Raw genomic sequence first — 19,499 nt, forward strand, 5'->3', positions numbered from 1 at the left:
CTAGCAGAAATCCTTGGATATCACAAGAGATACTGAACTTAATTGACGAAAGGAGAAAATATAAAAGAGTAGCACACGAAGCAGGTGCATGGGAATGCAGATGTCTAAAAAATGAGATTGACACGAAGTGCAAAAAGGCTAAGCATGAGCAGCTTGAGGACAAACGCAGGTCTCTAGAAGTGCGTATAATTAGGGGACAGGTAGAAACTGCATACAGGAATGTTAGAGATGCCTTTGGAGAAAAGTGAACCAGCTGTATGATTATCAGGAGTGCAGATGGAAAACCAGTTTTAAGCAAAGAAGGGAAAGGTGAGGTGGAAGGAATGTACAGAGGGGCTATACAAGGGAAACGAACTTGAAGGCAATATTACAAACAGGGAAGGGAAAATATGAAGTCATGGTGAAAAGTAATGCCTACAAATTTTTTACGTGAAAACTCAAAGCTTTTTAAATAAAACAAATGCCATTAACATTCTGCATCTTTATTCTTCATGTCTACATATTTGCAGCCCTCTGCCACCCAAGGCTCCGAATGGTGTGGAACACAGCACTGTGAATTATAACTATGTCAGTACATAATAAACAGTGTGCTGTAACTGAGTTTCAAATTCGAAGAGTTTGTACATACATGGAGCACCCCTCCTTCAGCACAACAATGCCAGAACACATGAGTTCTGCAACCTCTGCAACTATCCAATGTCTTGGGTTCACTGTCATCAATCATGCTCCATACAGTCCAAGCTTGGCCCCATACGAGTTTCACCTGTTGCCAAAACTTTTCACGCAGAGATGAGGTTGTGGCTCCATCAATAAAGTCAAACACTCTGGAGTGACAGTATCAACAATTTGGTCTCTTGGGAGAAATATGTTTGTTGTCAGGGTGGCTACATTGAGAAATAATTGAGAAACAAGTATGTAGAAATGAAGAATAAAGATGTAGAATGCAAATAACATTTGTTTTACTTAAAAAGCTTTAAGCCTTTTCACATTAAAAATTCAGAAGCATTACACTCTCACAAATGAAGACAAGAATGGAAATTGATACTGTGAGAAGAATTTGACAGAGCACTGAAATGGCTAACCGAAAGAAGGCCCCTGGAGTAGACGACATCCCCTCAGGACTGCTAATATCCTTGGGAGAGCCAGCCATGTGTAAGCTATTTCACCTGGTGTGGTAGATGCATGAGATGTGGGAAATATCTCAGACTTTAAGAAGAATGTTGTAATTCCAATCCCAAAGAAGGCAGGTGATGATAGGTGTAAATAGTACTGAATTATCAGTTTAATAAATCTTGGTTGGTGAATACTGACAAATTATTTACAGGAGAATGGAAAAACTGGTAGAAGCCAACCTTGGGAAGGATCAGCTTGCATTCTGGAGAAAGATTGGAACACACAAGGCAATACTAACACTATGCAGGGTTTATACATGGACGAGGAAAAAAAAAAATCCCGGATTTCCCGGTTAAAAATACACTTTCTCCCAGATGAAAATACACTTCTTCTGTGTTAAGTAAGAGTATACTTTTCCTCGAAACTGTAAAACTTATCAATCCTTTCTCCCAGATGAAAATACACTTTTTCCGTGTTAAGTAACAGTATATTTTTCCTCGGAACTGTAAAACTTATCAATCATTTCATGGTTGTGGTTTTATACACCGGCGTAGAATTTCCCAGCACTTTAGAAAACGAAACTCAGGGGAAAAAACATGTTTTGGAAAGATGTCTGATGTGCAGCAACATGTACACTGGATATTTTCATATTATGAAAATATAAATTTGAATTCCACCAAACACCGCATGCTACTTTCTGACAGATTGAAATCGAGATTGCGATGCGCTTTAGTAAGCCAGTCGTAGCTCATGTCAAGCAATCTCGCCAGCTCATGCCAGCAGATATTCAGATCATAGGACACGTGATGTAGTCAGCCAATAGCAACATCACTGTCATGTAGCACGAACACACACATAGGGAAAGATAATGGTTTAAATTAATATACATAGTGTTGCTACAAGAAAAGAAAAGAAAAGCTTTCACGTATATTATTGGTCTCTAAGATTAATAAGCTGCAAGACAAGCTAAGCTTCCACATATAGTGTTGATTTTTTTGCACGTGTTACACTTTAAGATACATCACACAAATGTGCCAGTAAAATTTTTAACAACGACATAAATGTCTGATCTTCTGGGCTCGAAAATATTCTAAATGGTAGTCCTCAAAGATTTGATTTTTGAATGAGAGTCAAACACTCTGTGATTTAAGTAATTCATCAGACATTCACGCACAGAGTTCATCTTGTGTAAAAGGAAATTTACTTTGAAAGTAACGCTTTTCAAACAACCATTTGGAACATTTTCCCGCGACCTGTTAGAAATAGATTTGTTTCAGCAGTTGCTAGAGAGCGCCAGAGAACAGGCGTCGCCATGCTTGTGCAGCTACAATCATGCAGGAACCCCGTATGTTCGTACGTGTAAAACATTAAAAGAACTTACATTATGTCATAAAAGGAACAAGACATTAGAGGATACTCCAAGAGCATGGGAATTTTGTGAAACATACTAAAATGCATAATTCGGCTTAAAGTGCACATTCTATGTCCAGATTAAGATGTAAATTTTCTTGGAGTACCAGTACTGTATTATCTCCATGTTTGGTTCTTTATTCTGGAATAATGCCAGACAGATGATAACGTGAACTTGAAATACATCGGACAGTCGACACTAGCCAATAGTGCGGAATTAAACACTTTTTTCAAATAAATTGACTGCCTCAGCATAAAAGATTAATAAAAGTCAAATTTCTTTAAAAAACTGACAAAAATAACTTCATTGTTCTGCAAGGTGATTAATGCTTGAGTGTCAGAAAGATGGAAACAAAATAAAATCTGAAACTAACATATTTTGATGATGATGATGATGAGGTCCCATACTTCGAGGAGAGTAGAGGACGATGCGGGAGAGCCTTCCGTAATTATGTGAATGTATTTTAATTCACTTGGTAGCTCCCAGCCACAGAAATCAGTTTTGTTTTCATTTGACGTGAGAGCAACAAATAAAGAGGAAACAGCAAAATCACTTAATGTAAACTACAACTCAGAATGCTCTGCGCTTCAGGTCTGGATCTACGATATTTCCGAACTGCAGCAATATTAGATAGTGGCACTCCCCCTCCCTTGAGCGTTTGAGGTAGGATGCCAAAAATAAAAAAAAAAATGACGTTTCAAAAATATATTCATTTTTTAGTGCACATCTTTCTTAAGAGTCTGATACATAAAAGATATATGTTCGAGGCAATGAAAGACATGTTATTTGGTCTTAAGTGTGCCAAAGTGCAATGCCACACCTCTTCACACACCATTCTTCCACCGCACGTCTCTGTATTTCGCTCTGTGGAACTCAAACGTGTAATTGTAATGGGTGCCATCAAACTATATTCAGGCCAGTGGAAATTAAAATCTCCTGTAGTGCCTCTCCTGCTCCCAATCGGGTGGTTTGACATCCTGTCCCTCTTTAAAAAAATCTCGCAACTAATACTGGATGGGATTATTTGTATCCGGCAGAACAAGAAGTCTTCAGAAAATTTACAGTATTTACTGCCTATTAGCTAATAACTTGCTGTTTTGTGTGACATAAAATTAAACAAGGGATACATAAAATGAGTAAAGACAAGAGACAAGCAAGACAGTACTTGTTTCTTCAATCCGTAAGTCCTATCTTTTTTTTCCTCTCTAATCTTGCCACAAGCTTTATATGGCATACTTTCCTTTCTGGGAAAGAATCTATTACCTCATCAAAGTTCATCAACGTTTTGCTACATGAAAAAACGAAATGTCGTTGTCTAATACTAGAAAAGCTGTTAATACAAACAGTACCCAAGACTGGTGTGGTTTCTTGATCTGATTACGTGTATTTTGTCACTGTCTGCAAGATAAAACAAAATAGGCCTGCCTAATATTGCAGCAATTGTTACACACACCAAATAAACGAGACTGTTTTGGCACAAATGGTCATTTTTATAACACGGCAGAATATATTTCACGAAGTACCAGTATCAAATGCCTAATAGGCCTACTAAAAGCAAAAAGTTTTATGTTAGGAAATAGTTTCACGTTTCATTCATACTCTGTAGCTTCTGAAGCATGAGATCAAAAAGTAGTAGTACAAAATTTTTATACAAATTTGGAATCATCATATTCTTCCGTAATTTGTGAGAGTCCGCATTTCTTCTCCATTCTCGTTCTAACAAACAATCTTGTCATCACTAATTCTGTAACTATTCCTGCCAGTGTCAAAACTTATTCTCTGGTTAACTTAACTAACCCTGCCACAATCCCGCATTTATTCACTGGTTAGGCGTTATTACCTGTTCGTACAACACGTTTTCTGCACTACTCCCAGAATAGAACTTTAGTGGCTGCTAGCTGGGGGCTGTGTAACTGGCCCTTAGTAGTGTAGCGGTCTGGCCAAAAATTTTCTGTCAAAATTTCATTTTCTTGGATACACGGAGAAGACAATACGTACTCTTTGTTGCCTGTTATTCCCGTTAGTCGTTTATTTCCACTCTGGTAGTCTAAATCTGTGGAATTCGCTAGTAATTATAGCAATGCTGATCATTTGCAAACCCAGTCAACCACATAAACAATGATTGGCATTCAACCGTTCAGCTTTATTCTGCTCAGCTCATATAGACCCGTCCCCTTTTGTCTGGAGGTCTGCAGGAAAGTTTATTTCTAGATGCGACGGGGATTCCCCTGGCAGAGACATCACATACACTATGCATGTATTCAAAAATCAACTTAGAATTTGTTAAAGAGTGTTCAAAAACCAACAGGGATGCATTCAAAATCATACGAGTAATCGATAGACCAACGTGTGCTGGATGCTAGGTGATTTGTAAAAAAAGGTCTTTTCCTCAATAATATGAATGAATTTACATCATTACACTCTACAAACATTCAACAAAATCATTGCCTATGAAAAGTTACACTCCAGAGACAATACTCAAACTATCCATCAACAGACGGCAATTTTGAGGACAAAAAGCCATTCAATTTGTGTAGATGTGTTCTACTCAAGATCTCTCACACAATAAGTCAGACCTTGTGTAACAGTATAATGAGCAGCAAGCTTGTCAAAATACATCACTTTGTATTTCACTGCAGTCCATACCTGATCAGATGCTTCCACATGGGACACTCTTGGTGATGGTGTAGGAGATGATTTTGCAGGCTTTTTCACAGTTACATCCAGTCTTGTATTCTTCATGAGACATGTTAAACGTGCCAGTTGATTTAGGACAAGGCTATGTTTAACAGCAAAGTTTTCCAAAGCATCAGCTTGAGCAGACTGCATTAGAGGAAGCTGTAAAACAAGATTTTACATTGCTGTAAAGTCTTGAGAGATATTCTTTTATAATCTTTTCTGAAGATAATTCAGAAATAAGTCAGAAGACTACAGCAGACTTCTGCCATTCTTCAACGAACAGTAATGCAATCCCAGATACCACTCAAAAATTGCTGGTGGGTGGAATCAAAAACTAACTATAACTTACTGTACGACTTTTCCTTCTGATACTTGACCGAAGTCTGTATAGCAAATGGGATAGGTCACAAAAATTAATAAGCTACTCTCATATTATGATACAAGTATGACTAAAGAATTGAAAATATGTTGCCACAATATATTTATCCAGAGTTAAGCAGTGTACACTACTTGTGGAAGTCACAACAGCAAAAAGGATAGATGTGACTGAAATGCATTTCATAAAAACTAGAGACACCACCATACACAAACAATTTGGATTATAGACCTGTATACGATATGTGATTGAGAAATCAGTAGACTGTTCAGTACATCCAACATCAATTTTGTGAACTTTTTTGGTGCTTCCATCTGCACTATTTTAGGACATATTACATGTTGATTATCTTCCAGGGAATTAATATGTTCAGTTTCATCAGGATTCTTACTTAGTGCGAGATTTGTAATGTTCACAGGCTTATGTGTAATGTCATTTTTCAGCAGCATGTATCACTTATTGCTAATAGAGCTTTCTACAATTTTTACAAATTTGGGACATTCTTTCTGAATGCCGTAACTTCAGATGCATGTAAATAAAAGAAATGTGCAGGGACAAGGGTAAACATTTTACATACTATAATCACAGGCAATAAGCCGATACTCAGGTTAAAATTGTGCATGAAGATTATAGACATCAACCGTGGAATTTTGTACAGCCACTTTAGTTAAAATTATCTACAAAGAAAAGACTTAAATAAAGGGAATCACAAATAGACAAGAATTATTCTTACAGTTAATATTCTCGCAGTGATCTTATTACAGACAGAGAACCATGAAAATCACACACTATCTGCTCACAACCCATTTCACTTACAACGCAAATATACAGAGATTTACTTACGTCCATCAAAGAAAGGTACTGTTTTGTAATCTTTCCTGAAAACAACTTTCTTGCTGTTACAAATGCTGTTAAGCATTCCAGAAAGAGATCTAAAGCAGTCCTAATTAAGGTTGGGAGTTCATCAAGTAGATGTGAGTTTAATGCTTCATAATTGTTTTTTGCTGCCAACAGTTCTTCTTGCACCTGAAACCCAAGAACGGCTTCACAAAATTTGTTACAAAGTATCACAAGTCTTGAAAATTTCTGAATGACACAATTAATATTGTTTTCCTCCCATGAGAAAGAATCCAATTACAAAACACAAACCAAAGAGTTGAGCTTTACATTCCATCAATAGTAAAGCACTAGGGATGGAACACAAGTTTGGATTGGAACAAGTATGCAGCTGTGGCCTTGTCAAAGGAAACACATGGCATTTGCTTTCTGTGCAAATGACACATGCTTTTAGAATCTCACCAAAAAATTGTTTCATTGCTAAGCAAGGTACAGGTAATGATACTTTAGAAACTTAAAATACCAAATAGTAGCAAAAACAAAACAAATTACAATTCATGCCAGTCTCCAGTTAGACACCTGTCCAGGTAAGAAATAGATAGGGGAATCCTCATCATGTGTGGTGGGTAGTGAGGAAATAAAATATTTTGGATAAATCAAAACTGATAATCACAGATCACATCTGTATTTCATTTCAGCGACTGAGTTTAATAGGGTCTGTACCATCTCTTAGTGGTGTGTGAATAAGAAGTTCGGGGGTTATGAAACTTGGTTCTAGCCTTTGAAGTTATACCAGTGTCTTCTCAGTAATCTTTACACTTGAAACAAATGCCACAGTGTCTCTTCGAGAAGGTAGTAGTACCCTATGTAGTAAACTACAAGGTGAAACTGTTGTCACAAGTAACACACATGGGTCTTTGCATTCTGCGAAGCCTAAACATACACTCAGTGACAAGTGGGAGCAGCTCATACACCAAACCTTAAAATCCAAACTCAAATGAAAGTACTGACTTGGAACAAAGTATAAAATGATAAAAATTGGCAAACCCAATCTAAGAGAAACACTCCATTCACAGCAAATTAAAATGATTGTATTACAAGGAACCAAGTTCACAGATGAAAAACTGAACTCAGAATATAAAGGCAAACCAGAAAGTGTAGAAAAGTTTTGGAAACCAGAGGAAGAGGACGTGAGGATCCTGTATTTCCTCCCACGTTGGTACATTTGTCATTCTTTGTGACTTCTGGTCGTAACCTTATCGATCTACTTCAATGCAGAGTGCCACTCAAATTATGACTTGTACAAACTTTTCAGCTCCTTTTATGATTATGTATATGGATTTTACATTTCATTAGCCAAATGTTTTTAGAATTTCCATACATCAATTGACACAAGCCTGTTTCTTAGCTTCAGGGAAACCATCAGGAACAGATCTCTTTAGTTAAATATTCATGCGTTCTTCGATATGCTCAAGGTTGCCTCTGCCTCGCGGCCAGTCACATACCCAACCTCTTCAGTCTCAGTGTGCAGAGAATAATGGTGTCTTTTTTTTTTTTTTTTTTTTTTTGGAAACAACAATTGATCTTGGTTGATGTTCATGAAATTGATCCCTGACAGATGCACAACCACAATGAAATTCTGTAAAACAATTGCAAACAGCCTTTTGTAAAAGTGGTAGATGACCAAAAGCTGAACAAAGTGCTCGAGGTACGATTGTCGAGTTGGGCCATTATGAAAATCAAAAAAACCATCCAATGAAAACTTGCATGAAATTTCCATATTTTCGTGACACTGTTTGCTTAAATGCTCACTGTAAGCAAACTACATGGCCAGTTCCTGAGCTGACATTATTTTAGCAACAACGAACAACAAATGAAAAGCAACAGTAATGTTGTCACATCTCATCAGCACCATCTCGTACTTCTTGGCTACCCTCATACATCGAGGATAACTATGAACAGCATTTATATGCATGGAGATCATTTGTCTCACCTCAGCTACGCTCGAAAATGTATGAAAAATTTAGCTTTGTTAATGAACCCTCCTGCATTGGCTTTTGACAAAATGTTTTTGTTTTTCAGTTTGAATTACCACAAGTGGAACTGTGTCATTACTGTGACACAAGAATTTAAAATTTTTCCAGATACTTAGGAATCCAGGAGAGTCATTTTGAGCCCAATCACTGACCTGGATATGTGAAGTCATATGCACATTTTCAAATGTGTACATCCTATATATCAATTGTCCTACCCACAGTCTTTCGTGTGTGACATAGGTGTCTGTACATCTCCTGACAGAAGGCCGATTGCACCAAACTCAATTAAAAGTTAACTATGGTAAAATCAGAACTTAACTCCATTCTGCATAAAATTCTGGTGCACCGACACTGATCAACGTTAAATGAGGACGTTGACTGTAGCTCAAGCCCAGTTTTTGCAGGATGACTACAGTTTTATAAGCATACAGTATTAAGATGGCGATGCATTTTGATGGCCTGAGACAGGCTCAAGGCATCATATTTCATACCCTATACATGAAATGAGACCAGAAAGTGTATTAATTTATAAATGAAACTTACCAGGAGTGTGCCTTCACATATGACCATATTGCCTGTTTTGCTCTGTCAAGGAGACTAAATGACAATCTGATTTTTGTAATTTTTTATATTTATTGTACATGAAGTTCAAAACTCAAATATAACTCTTCCAAATCAGTTCGATGCAACTCTCAAAAATTCTTGAGAAAATCAATTTCTAAGTTTTCTGATCACATTTAATGTACTAACATAGGCAGTGTGGCCATGTGAGCATGCTCGCTAGCTCACTGTGTGTGTGTGTGTGTGTGTGTGTGTGTGTGTGTGTGTGTGTGTGTGTGTGTGTCGGCGGGGGGGGGGGGGGGGGGTGGGTTCAGTTTCTGGTGGGTTCAAATTTTTAATCAAAGGCACATGTTCAATGAGCTTTCATGAAGCAGAAAATACAATAAGATGGAAAAAAATTTAATTTGTAATTTTTTAACTAGACAATCTTCATTAACAATCATTCATAAAAAGATCAGTAACTACGAATTTTTGTTTGCAATGAAAATTGAATTTTTGCATGCAGTATACTGTAAAAAATAAGACAACATGCATTTTTCATAAAAATGACAATTGAATGTGTTAATTAGCATATATTTAATGAATTTTATGTTGAAGTTATGTAGGTACTTAAACTGAACAGAAAAAAATGAAAAAAAAAATAGTGACCAGAAAGAAACACTGTACATTTCTTCTTTTATACTGCAGCCGTCAGTTCTTTTATTTTCAAGAACTGATGCATTCACACAGACTAATTCAAGATATCCATCTCATACTTCACAAAATTTGGTGGTGTTATTTTGTCTTCCATTTCACCAAATGTATATGAACAGACTAGTAGCGAGGTATAAAAACACTTCTGCTTGTTGATGAGAGTGAGAGCATATGACAATGACATCACTCACCATGACTATGTAGAAAACTTCTTTGCATCTATAGGCCACCTTCCATGGCAATACACAGAGTTAACCGCACTCCAATGCACTATTGGCTGACAATAGTTTTCTGACCAGAGAATGACATTCGTGTACAGCAGACATGCTTTAAATATTTAACAAAGAAATTTGCCAAACAGCCATGCAGATTAAGAAGTCATTTTATTTTATTTTATCTACCAGTTTTGGCAATTCAATACACCATCTTCAGGCCCTGTATGCAGCTCTAAAAAATCATCAATATTGGCCTACGGGGGCATCTGTTTCCGGAGATGGCATCTCCACCTGACGATGGCCTAATCTGGTTGACACCAGTTATTACAGTTGAATAAAAATGATATATAAACCATTTTGTTCACCAAATAAAGTTGGAAAATCCAAAGAAAAAGATTTTGCTCAAATACCCCACAATTACAGATATTATTACAGAAGGAACATGTGACAGTAGGAATTTGGTCACCTTTAAGATAGCAATGCTGTTTTGAGGCCATCACATAACATTATTCATGGTTCTCATAACCTGGGCTGTCAGTATGGACATTTCTGTTGCCATAAGTTGTTGATCGGCAGAGAAAATATAGCTATATGAACGACACAACTACAGGATCAATGGTATTGTCTTCCAGCAGACTTACCCTTTTGAATGCTGGCACAACAGCAGGTTTTACTCAAATTGACTCTTGCTTTTTAAATCAACAAATACAGGAGATAGTCATAAATAAATGAATCATGATACATTTACTAAGTGGTCCATAGGCTCTTTAATACCAAATATGGGAAAACTGTCAATAATTGTTTTCGATAATACTCTCATTCTGTTATTGTTGAGAAGGTGCCTACTCTGGCATAGCAAAAGGAGGTGATGACTGATTGCATTCAGCTTTACATCATTAAAATAAGTGGTAATCTTAACAAGGTACAGCTTACAGCACTAATCTCTTTACATGACCCACAGTTCCCCAGATACAAAATCATGGCAGAATGAAGATTTCCAAAAATTAAGTGGGGAAACTTATCATTTAATTAATAATGACAGTGACAGTGGCATTTCAAGCATCTGAGATAGTGATGAGGGTCATGTCAGAGGAATTTTTCACTGTCACTGCAGAAATGATACAATAGTGATGTCAGCTGAATATTTGAAGTGTGATGTTTACAATGGTAAGTAGCTGACTAGCATATTTATAATTTAACAAGTTTTGACATTTTAATAGGAAGGCTATTGTCAGCAACCGAGACCAAATGAAGTTCACCTCAGAAATCTTGATCTTACCCAACAAAAGAAATAGCCCTCACTGTGTGCAGTATTATTGCTTCAATACTGAGGTAGTTTAATTACATATCATGTCTTCTTCCTCCCAGTACTGCCAGGCTTATTTAAGATAAGTTTTCTCACACTGATTAACATGCATAATTTTAATTTTCCTTTGTTATGATAGAAATGTACAGGCTGATCAGAAAATATAATAATAGGTTAATTATAAACCTAGCAATCTATACCTCATATTGAAACCAAATCGGTAATAGCTTAGCTGTTGACATGGAAGCAGAGCATTAGATGTCTCATTTAAATTAAATCATCGTGTGGTACACACCTCTAACAGAGTTCCAGCTTTGAACAGATTAAAATTGGATTAATTCTTAAGATTTACTCTGTGTGACATGTTCACCTTAATTCAGTAAGTTTCCCCACATGTCAAAAATTCAGTGATGCCATTAGGAAATGCGGTTTCACATGCTTTCTGTATACAGTCATTTTTTAAATTCTAAATAAAATTAAAATCAAAACACACTACAGCTCTTCCAGAACACAATTATGCCAGTTCAATCTTTGCACACTGAATAGTGGAGTTTGAGAGAGTTAAACAAAATGTAAGACTTTGTCTGTGTCCCATGTGGTATGTGATAACTCTGCTCCTCGCCTCCATGTGCTCCTATTGAAGTGTCAATCCTAAAGCTATTTTGGACAGAGTATAATGTTTATTTGGAATGTAATAGAGTCATCATGTCAACTGAATGCCAGGAAAGGAGAAGTAATTTTGAGCTTAGTAACATCAGCACATGGCCTGATGTAGAAATCAGGCATATATTTGACCGAACTCAGCATGAGACCTGTACTGTCATCACTTACATTTAGAAATAATATAGATAAGGGAGGGGGGAGGGGGGGAGAGAGAGGGAGAGAGGGGGGGAGAGAGAGAGAGAGAGAGAGAGAGAGAGAGAGAGAGAGAGAGAGAGAGAGAGAGAGAGAGAGGGGGGGGGGGGGGAACAAGTCTCAGATAAGAAATCACAATCTTAAGAGAAATGTATAGTTACAAAACACATCTACTTTGAGATGGCTATTAAAATGAAATAAAGTATCTTCAAGACCTTTGTTTGAGAATTTAATTTTAAATTTCTTCATAAATACAGCTCCATATTTCTGTTTTATACTTACCAATCGTGAGTCTTTATATTTTTCAGCCTTTGCTGAACATGCTGCATAGTCAAGAAACTTATCATTGCACTTCTGTATCAATATTGATGGTCCTTCGAATAATTCCAAGAGTGAACTGAGGGGCATAAATATTTGTCTTTGTATCATACTTTCCTGGAAATAAATGAAACAAAAACTTTATAATAATATACACCTATAACTACTGTCTTCTCATATTGTCAACTCAGATAGAGTTTGTTACTAGCTAATACAAAAAGCTCTTAAACAATTACCTTTCGATACAAACAGAAATTATTTTTGCTGATTAAAATATGCCTTTTTCAGATAGCTGTTCTTACCACATATTATGGCAACTGAAACGGGTGATGGTGTTTATATCAAGAATAACTTCAGATACATAAAGTACCCTTTGGCCATGTGATGGACATATGAAAGTATGTTATGAATCAATCATTTATAACCATTTAAATATTTAAATGACAATGATAAAGGTATTGGATAATTAATACAATTAATATGAGCACTCTCTACACCTACATTCACTCTAGATCTACATGATTTCTCGGCAACTTACATTTAGATGTTAGTCCTACTTCTCAACCATTCCACTCTTGAATAGCCTGTGGGAAAAATGAACACCTAAATCTTTCCTTACGAACACTGATTTTTCTTATTTTATCACAATGGTCATTTCTCTCTATGAGGTTTGAATCAAGGAAATATTTCAACATCTGTAAGAGGAAGATGGTGATTGACATTTATTGAAAAGATCTCATCACAATCAGAAAGCCTTTGTTTTAATGATTGCCACACCAAACTGATCATTATAATCATGACGCTCTCTCTCTTATTTTGTAGTAATACAAAATGAGCTGCCCTTCTTTGAACATTTCATTGTGCTCTGTCAATACTATTTGGTAAGGATCCCATACTGTAAAATAATATTCCAGAAGAGGACAGACAAGTGTAGTGTAGACAGTCTCTTTAGTAGATTTAATGCACCTTCTAAGTGTTCTGCCAATAAAATACTGTTTTTGGTTTGCTGTCCTCAGAACATTTTATATGTGATGGTTACAATTTAAGTTGTTTGTAATTCTAAATATATAGTTTAATCGACAACTTTAAATTTGTGTGCTTTATTATGTAATCAAAATGTAATGGATTTTTTTTAGTACTTATATGGAGGACCACACACTTTTTATTGTACAGGGTCAACTGCCACTTTTTGCACCAAGCATCATTTTGTAAACAAGAGCATTGCCTTCACACAATCTAAGGGACATCATGAGATCGACCTCTAACCATTTATTTACATCACGAACAGCAGAGAGCCTATAATGCTTCCATGAGGACCCAGGTAAACTTTTCGTTTCAGTAGATGACTTCTCATTAGTTACTATGAACTGTACCTTTCTGATAGAATATAAAGAATCAAGTCACACAGCTGAGACAATACTCCATGGGTCTGCAATCTGATTAGAAGCCAGAAAGAATTTTCTCTCTGCAGGAGAGTATACACTGACTTTAAACTTCTTGGAAGATTAAAACAGAGGGCCAAATCGGGACTCAAAACTGGGTCCACTGCCTTTTGTGAGCAAGTGCTAAAATGACCGAGCTAGCCAAGCACGACTCAAAGTTTGTCTTCATAGATCTACTTCCACCAGTACATCATCTTTTATCTTCAAAACTCCCCACAAGTTCTCCGCATATCTTACAGATCTAGCAATCCTGAAAGAAAGGATAATAGCCATATCCCCACAGTGTCCTTTCCCTCAGGAGTGCTACTCCCACAAGCTACGCATGAGAACTTCCATGAAATTTGGATGGCAGAAGATGAAGTACTGGTGCAAGTAAAGTTAAAAGGGTGGGGTCTTGAGTTGTGCTTGTATAGCTGAGTCATTAGAGCATTTTCCCATGAAGAGCAAAGGTCCCAGTTTCAAGTCCTGGTCCAGCACACAGTTTTAATTGGCCAGGAAGCTTCTAAATAGAAGGCGCTTGTGAGGAATGGTGTCAAAAGCCAAATGAAAATCTAACTTGAGGTCCCCTGTTGATACCACTCATTATTTTGAATAAAGAGACAGCTGTATATCATAAGAACAATATTTTCCAAATCCATGGTGGTTGTGTGTCAACAGATTGTTTTCTTTTGGGTATTTCACTATGTTGGGGCACACTACATGATCCAAAATTCTACTCATTTTTGGTGAAAGTGTAGCTTAAAGTCCAACTTAAAGATATCACTGTAGGTGTTCGAAATGGTCACCATTAACATCAACACACAAACAATGCCACCGAACTGCAGCACGAACTACTGACAGCAATGTGTTCAGTTGGCTATTTTCAGATGAATGTACGATGGATTCTCAAAGTTCATCCAATGTGCATGGCTTTTGTCGATAAATGACATCCTTTAGTGTTCCCCACAGGTAAAAGTCCAGAGGAGTTAGGTCTGGGGAACGTGGTGGATACTCCACAGCACCTCTACGGCACCTTCCTGGTAGATTTTCGTCGAGATACGCCCTAACACGATTTTGGTAGTGGGCTGGGGCACCATATTTTTGAAAGTAAACTTTTCCGTCTCCATACAAGTCTCAGATGGCAGGTAAAATGGGTGTCTGAAGCTTCTGAAGGTACACCCAACCGGTAACAGTGCCATCCAAGAAGAATGGCCAATCAAGCCCCGGTAAGATAACCCACACCACACATTTACTCCTGGCAAATTCACGGCTTTGTCTACATGGACGTTCAGATTTTTGGTGGCCCAGTAGATGCAATTATGGTGATTTACTGTACCACTGAGTTTGAACTGTGCCTCATCAGACCACTCAATCATCTCTGCAAACTCTTCATCGTTGCGCACCACGTTAGTAAACCATTCGCAGTACTCCATTCTATGATCTGGATCGTCCTCGTTCATTGCGTGTAGCAATCGTGGGATGTAGCACTTCCTTTTTGCCGTCTTCAAAATTCGCTGAACACTTGAGCGAATCACTCCAGTTTCACGGGCACACTGTCTCACAGACTTCTGTTGTGAGCGAGTGAATTGTTGTAACACACGACGGGAGTTAGCTGTTAGCTGGACTTGTTACTGTTACAGGTCGCCCAGATCGTCGTTCGTGTACATCTTTAACAGAGTCTTCAGCTTCAAATTTGTCTTGAATGCAACAAATTGTTAAACATGTCGGTGGGTCTGTTTGATACTCATTTTGCCATTGCTGTTGGACCTCATTACTGTTTTCATACTTAAAATACGATTTCAAAAATGACTTCCTTTCATCGAATGTAAGCCTTGCGCCAGCCATGTTTACTCGAGTAACTAGGTGCAACTAAGAACAAAACACTGACTATCTGGCAACTGTCATCTAACAAAACAAAACAACGCAATACAATGCTTGTGTGGTGATTACCGGAACTACAACTATTACACTACCAAAGATGAGACAACTCCGTCAATTAGTTTGCCAGTTATGGACTTTTAAACAGTGGATACATTTTTTTTTGGACCCCTCTGTATTAAAACCAATATAATATGGGTCTATAACTTGGCAAATCAGTTTTACTTCCTTTCCTTCACACTGATGTGACATGTGCAACTTTTGAGTCTTTAGGTATTGATCTTCCTTTGGTTGTATATGATTGATGAAAATGGAATTATTTTCCAAAGGAACATGATTGACATACAATCTGGACCAGAAGACTTGCCTTTATTAAGTGGCATAAGTTGCTTCACTACACTTAGGGTACCTAAGGTATCTACCTCCAGGTTACTCTTCTTGATTCAAATTATGAAACATTTACTGCATCTTCTTTGGTGAAAGAATTACAGAAAATCATGTTTTGTAATTCTGTGTTTAGTGACTTGGCTTTTAGTAACACTAAGAGGTTTATAATTGAAACAGTAACCAGCCAGAAGTACAGTTTAATAAGGTTTATTTGAATAAACCATGACTAATTTCGGACTTCCTACATGATTGTTACATATTTCGTTGTTTTCTTGCTGGGACTTGTTTGTATTCATTATGGGTTTCCTGCACTAGGATAGACAAAGTTTTTTGTTCACTGTCTAGTAAAGTTTAGAAGTGATTTAGTTTTTATGACCTCTACCAAAGCATTTATGAAAAGGTTTGAAAGTCATTAAAACCTGCAATGTGATGAACATGCTGTATGATTCTTTGTGACAAAATCACCCTCTGTTTATGTTGTGAATTTTAAAATCAACATATTTGTGGACGTGCACTATGCGACTGCTGTTCAATTCACTGAAACCATACTCACGGCCAGTTGCTGTTTCCATTATAAACCTTATAGTACTACAGCCACAGTTCTCAAAATGTCAATTTTCAACAAAATAGTGTTTACTAGCACTGTTGTCCCTGATATGCAGTGAAGGTACTGATTGCATCTAGACACTAGTTTATTTTACATAGCATCAAAACCTCTTTGGCTTTTCTGTCACATTTTAAAAAAGAGTTTTTACTGTGGAAACTATTAAGAGTACCTTGCATTGAAGCTCAAACCAAGTTTTCAGCTTCTGTAAACAGCCCAAATTTTTCGTTTTTTAAAATCTGGTAGGCTTTTTGCACTGCTGCTGCAACGTTGTCCTAACCTGTTGTGAGTACCATCTGTTTCATCTCATATTAATGTACTTGGTATAAACCTCTGAACTGCTGTTAACATTGTTTCTTTTGATCTGAGCCACCTTTTTTTCGATGCTTATATAGTTGGTATGAAAAGAGTGGAGATTGTTTCTTACAGGTGTGAAGTGAATTTTTATCTGCCTTTTTAAATAGATACATTTTAGCATTTATTTTAAATAGATGCAGATATTAGGTATTCACTCTTGCTATAGCAAATTTGAAGTCACTACTTGTTGTAGCCATCATGAGACACACTATTTGTTCAGAATTATTTGTTGCTAAAACTTCATGTGCTCCTGAACTAACTGATCAAAATAATTTTCACAGAAAGCATTTACTACAATTTTGGACAAAGTTTTATGCCTACCACAAAATCTGAACATTTATTTTCGTTATCATTTCGAGGATAGATTGACATCATAATCAACTATGAGTTGGGTACCTATTCATTAGGAGACTCCAGTTGCCCTTGACCCTTTCAGCAACTATCTCATCTAAGTTAAAGGGAGAAGGGGGAGAACGGTGGGAGGAGGGGAAGGGAAAGGGGGAGAGAGAGGGGTGGGGGCGGCAGAGAGGGGGGGGGGGGAGAGAGAGAGAGAGAGAGAGAGAGAGAGAGAGAGAGAGAGAACCAGTTATTAATGTACTTCTAATAGTAGCTCACAACAACATATACTTCAATTTCACTGAACGACAAACCACTTCTAACAGCAACAAACATACCACCACCAACTAAATTTCATCTATCACTTCTAAACACCATTAGATCTTGTTAAGAACTTCAGTTGAAGTTATCTTCAGCTTTAGCCAGATTTCAGTCATACTTATTGGCACATATGTTGCAGGGCAGCCTACATGTCAGGGGTTGGAAAATTGTTTCTGCTGCTGACATGTAGGCTGCCCTGCAAAATAGGTTGATCTGGCAGGCCAATAGTGTTCCCACACAACATTCCTGTCATGCATGGCAACCTATATGCCAGGGGCTGAAAAAAACAGGTTTTTGTCTGTATCTTCTGTCCTATTGTAGCTAGGAGCTTACAAATCCCACAGCACTGATACTTGTGAGGCCTGCTTTCTTTTTACCAAAGCTGGTTGAAATCGATCCAGGTGTTAGGGAGCAGGTCCTGGACAATATAGGCATACACTCTGCTTTATATACACCTCCTCCTCTCCCATCTCTGTATCCACCTCTTCCTCCCCCCATCTCTCAGTCCACCGCATCCTCCCACCTCTATCTGTCCATCTCCTGTCTATCCACTCCTCCTCCTCATCTTTAGGTCCTCCTCCTCCTTCCTCTCTCTTGGAACATATTGTCCTACCTCTCCTCCTGTTCATATCCTAAACCACTCTCTCTGTCCATCACCTCCTCCCTCTCTTCCTTTTCCATCTGCCCCCTACCTCTCTACATCCCTGCCCCCTGCATCACTCCTTACTCCTTCTTCTCCCTGTCCATCTCCTCCTCCACATATTCTCTCTCTCTCTCTCTCTCTCTCTCTCTCTCTCTCTCTCTCTTTCTCTTTCTCTTTCTCTCTCTGTCAGTCTCCTCCTGCCTCAATCTCTATCTCCTGTTGGCCCCCTAGCAATCTACTCCAGCCTCTTCTTCCTGCATCTCTCCTCCCCAACCCACCCTTCTTATCTCTTCATTCCCCTCTCAGCTTTTTGTCTCTGTTGTGTAGGCTCTCCTGCATAGCAAGTCGGGAAGGCAGGTTGATATGACAATACAGTATGCCTATCTCACATGTAGCCTGCAAGTCAGAGGTTGGAAAAACATTTCTTGTCCCTGACATGCAGGATGGCTTGCAAAGTAGGGCAGTAATGCAACCAATTCTACCCCCATACAATCTGCCTGTTGCGCAAGGCAGCCTATATGGCAGGGGCCCGAAGAAATACATTTTTGACCACATCTCTGTTCCTATTGGCGCTAAAAGATTGATACTTGAGAGGCCTGCTGTTTCTGTGCCAAATTTTGTTGAAATCAATCAGGAGCTTTTGGAGGAGATCCTGGACATACATACATTCACTCTGATTTATATATATATATATGATAGTCATAAACAGACTGGAAAGATTATACGAGTGTTTAGTATAAACTTGATATGTTGTGGCATTTCCGAGTTAATCAGTGTGGTGTCACCGCCAGACACCACACTTGCTAGGTGGTAGCTTAAATCGGCCGCGGTCCATTTAGCACATGTCGGACCCGCGTGTCACCACTGTGTGATCGCAGACCGAGCGCCACCACAAGGCAGGTCTCGAGATACGGAATAGCTCTCGACCCAGTTGTACGACGACTTTGCTAGCGACTACACTTACGAAGCCTTTCTCTCATTTGCCGAGAGACAGTTAGAATAGCCTTCAACTAAGTCCATGGCTACGACCTAGCAAGGCGCCATTAGCCTTACATAGTTTGATAGCTATCGTATGAAATGTCTCATCAAGAATGCTGTATTCACATCAAAGAATAAAAGATAAATATTCAAGGAGATGCATACTTTTCTTAT

At 37.9% G+C, this 19,499-nt stretch overlaps 1 protein-coding gene across 3 annotated transcripts in view; it reads right to left on the bottom strand.

Annotated features, from left to right (window-relative positions):
• Window positions 1-19,499, bottom strand: part of LOC126471466 (dynamin-binding protein-like) — a 213,444-nt gene that overhangs the window by 64,131 nt on the left and 129,814 nt on the right. For all 3 annotated transcript variants that reach the window (XM_050099662.1, XM_050099663.1, XM_050099661.1), the window contains 3 exons: window positions 12,365-12,517; window positions 6,423-6,605; window positions 5,171-5,362 (listed from right to left, as the gene is read on the bottom strand). In XM_050099662.1, the coding sequence (XP_049955619.1) occupies window positions 5,171-5,362; window positions 6,423-6,605; window positions 12,365-12,517 (528 nt within the window). The remainder of the gene's footprint in view (window positions 1-5,170; window positions 5,363-6,422; window positions 6,606-12,364; window positions 12,518-19,499) is intronic.

The sequence above is a fragment of the Schistocerca serialis genome, chromosome 3 (genome assembly GCF_023864345.2).
Source record: "Schistocerca serialis cubense isolate TAMUIC-IGC-003099 chromosome 3, iqSchSeri2.2, whole genome shotgun sequence".
Classification (NCBI taxonomy): domain Eukaryota; kingdom Metazoa; phylum Arthropoda; class Insecta; order Orthoptera; family Acrididae; genus Schistocerca; species Schistocerca serialis.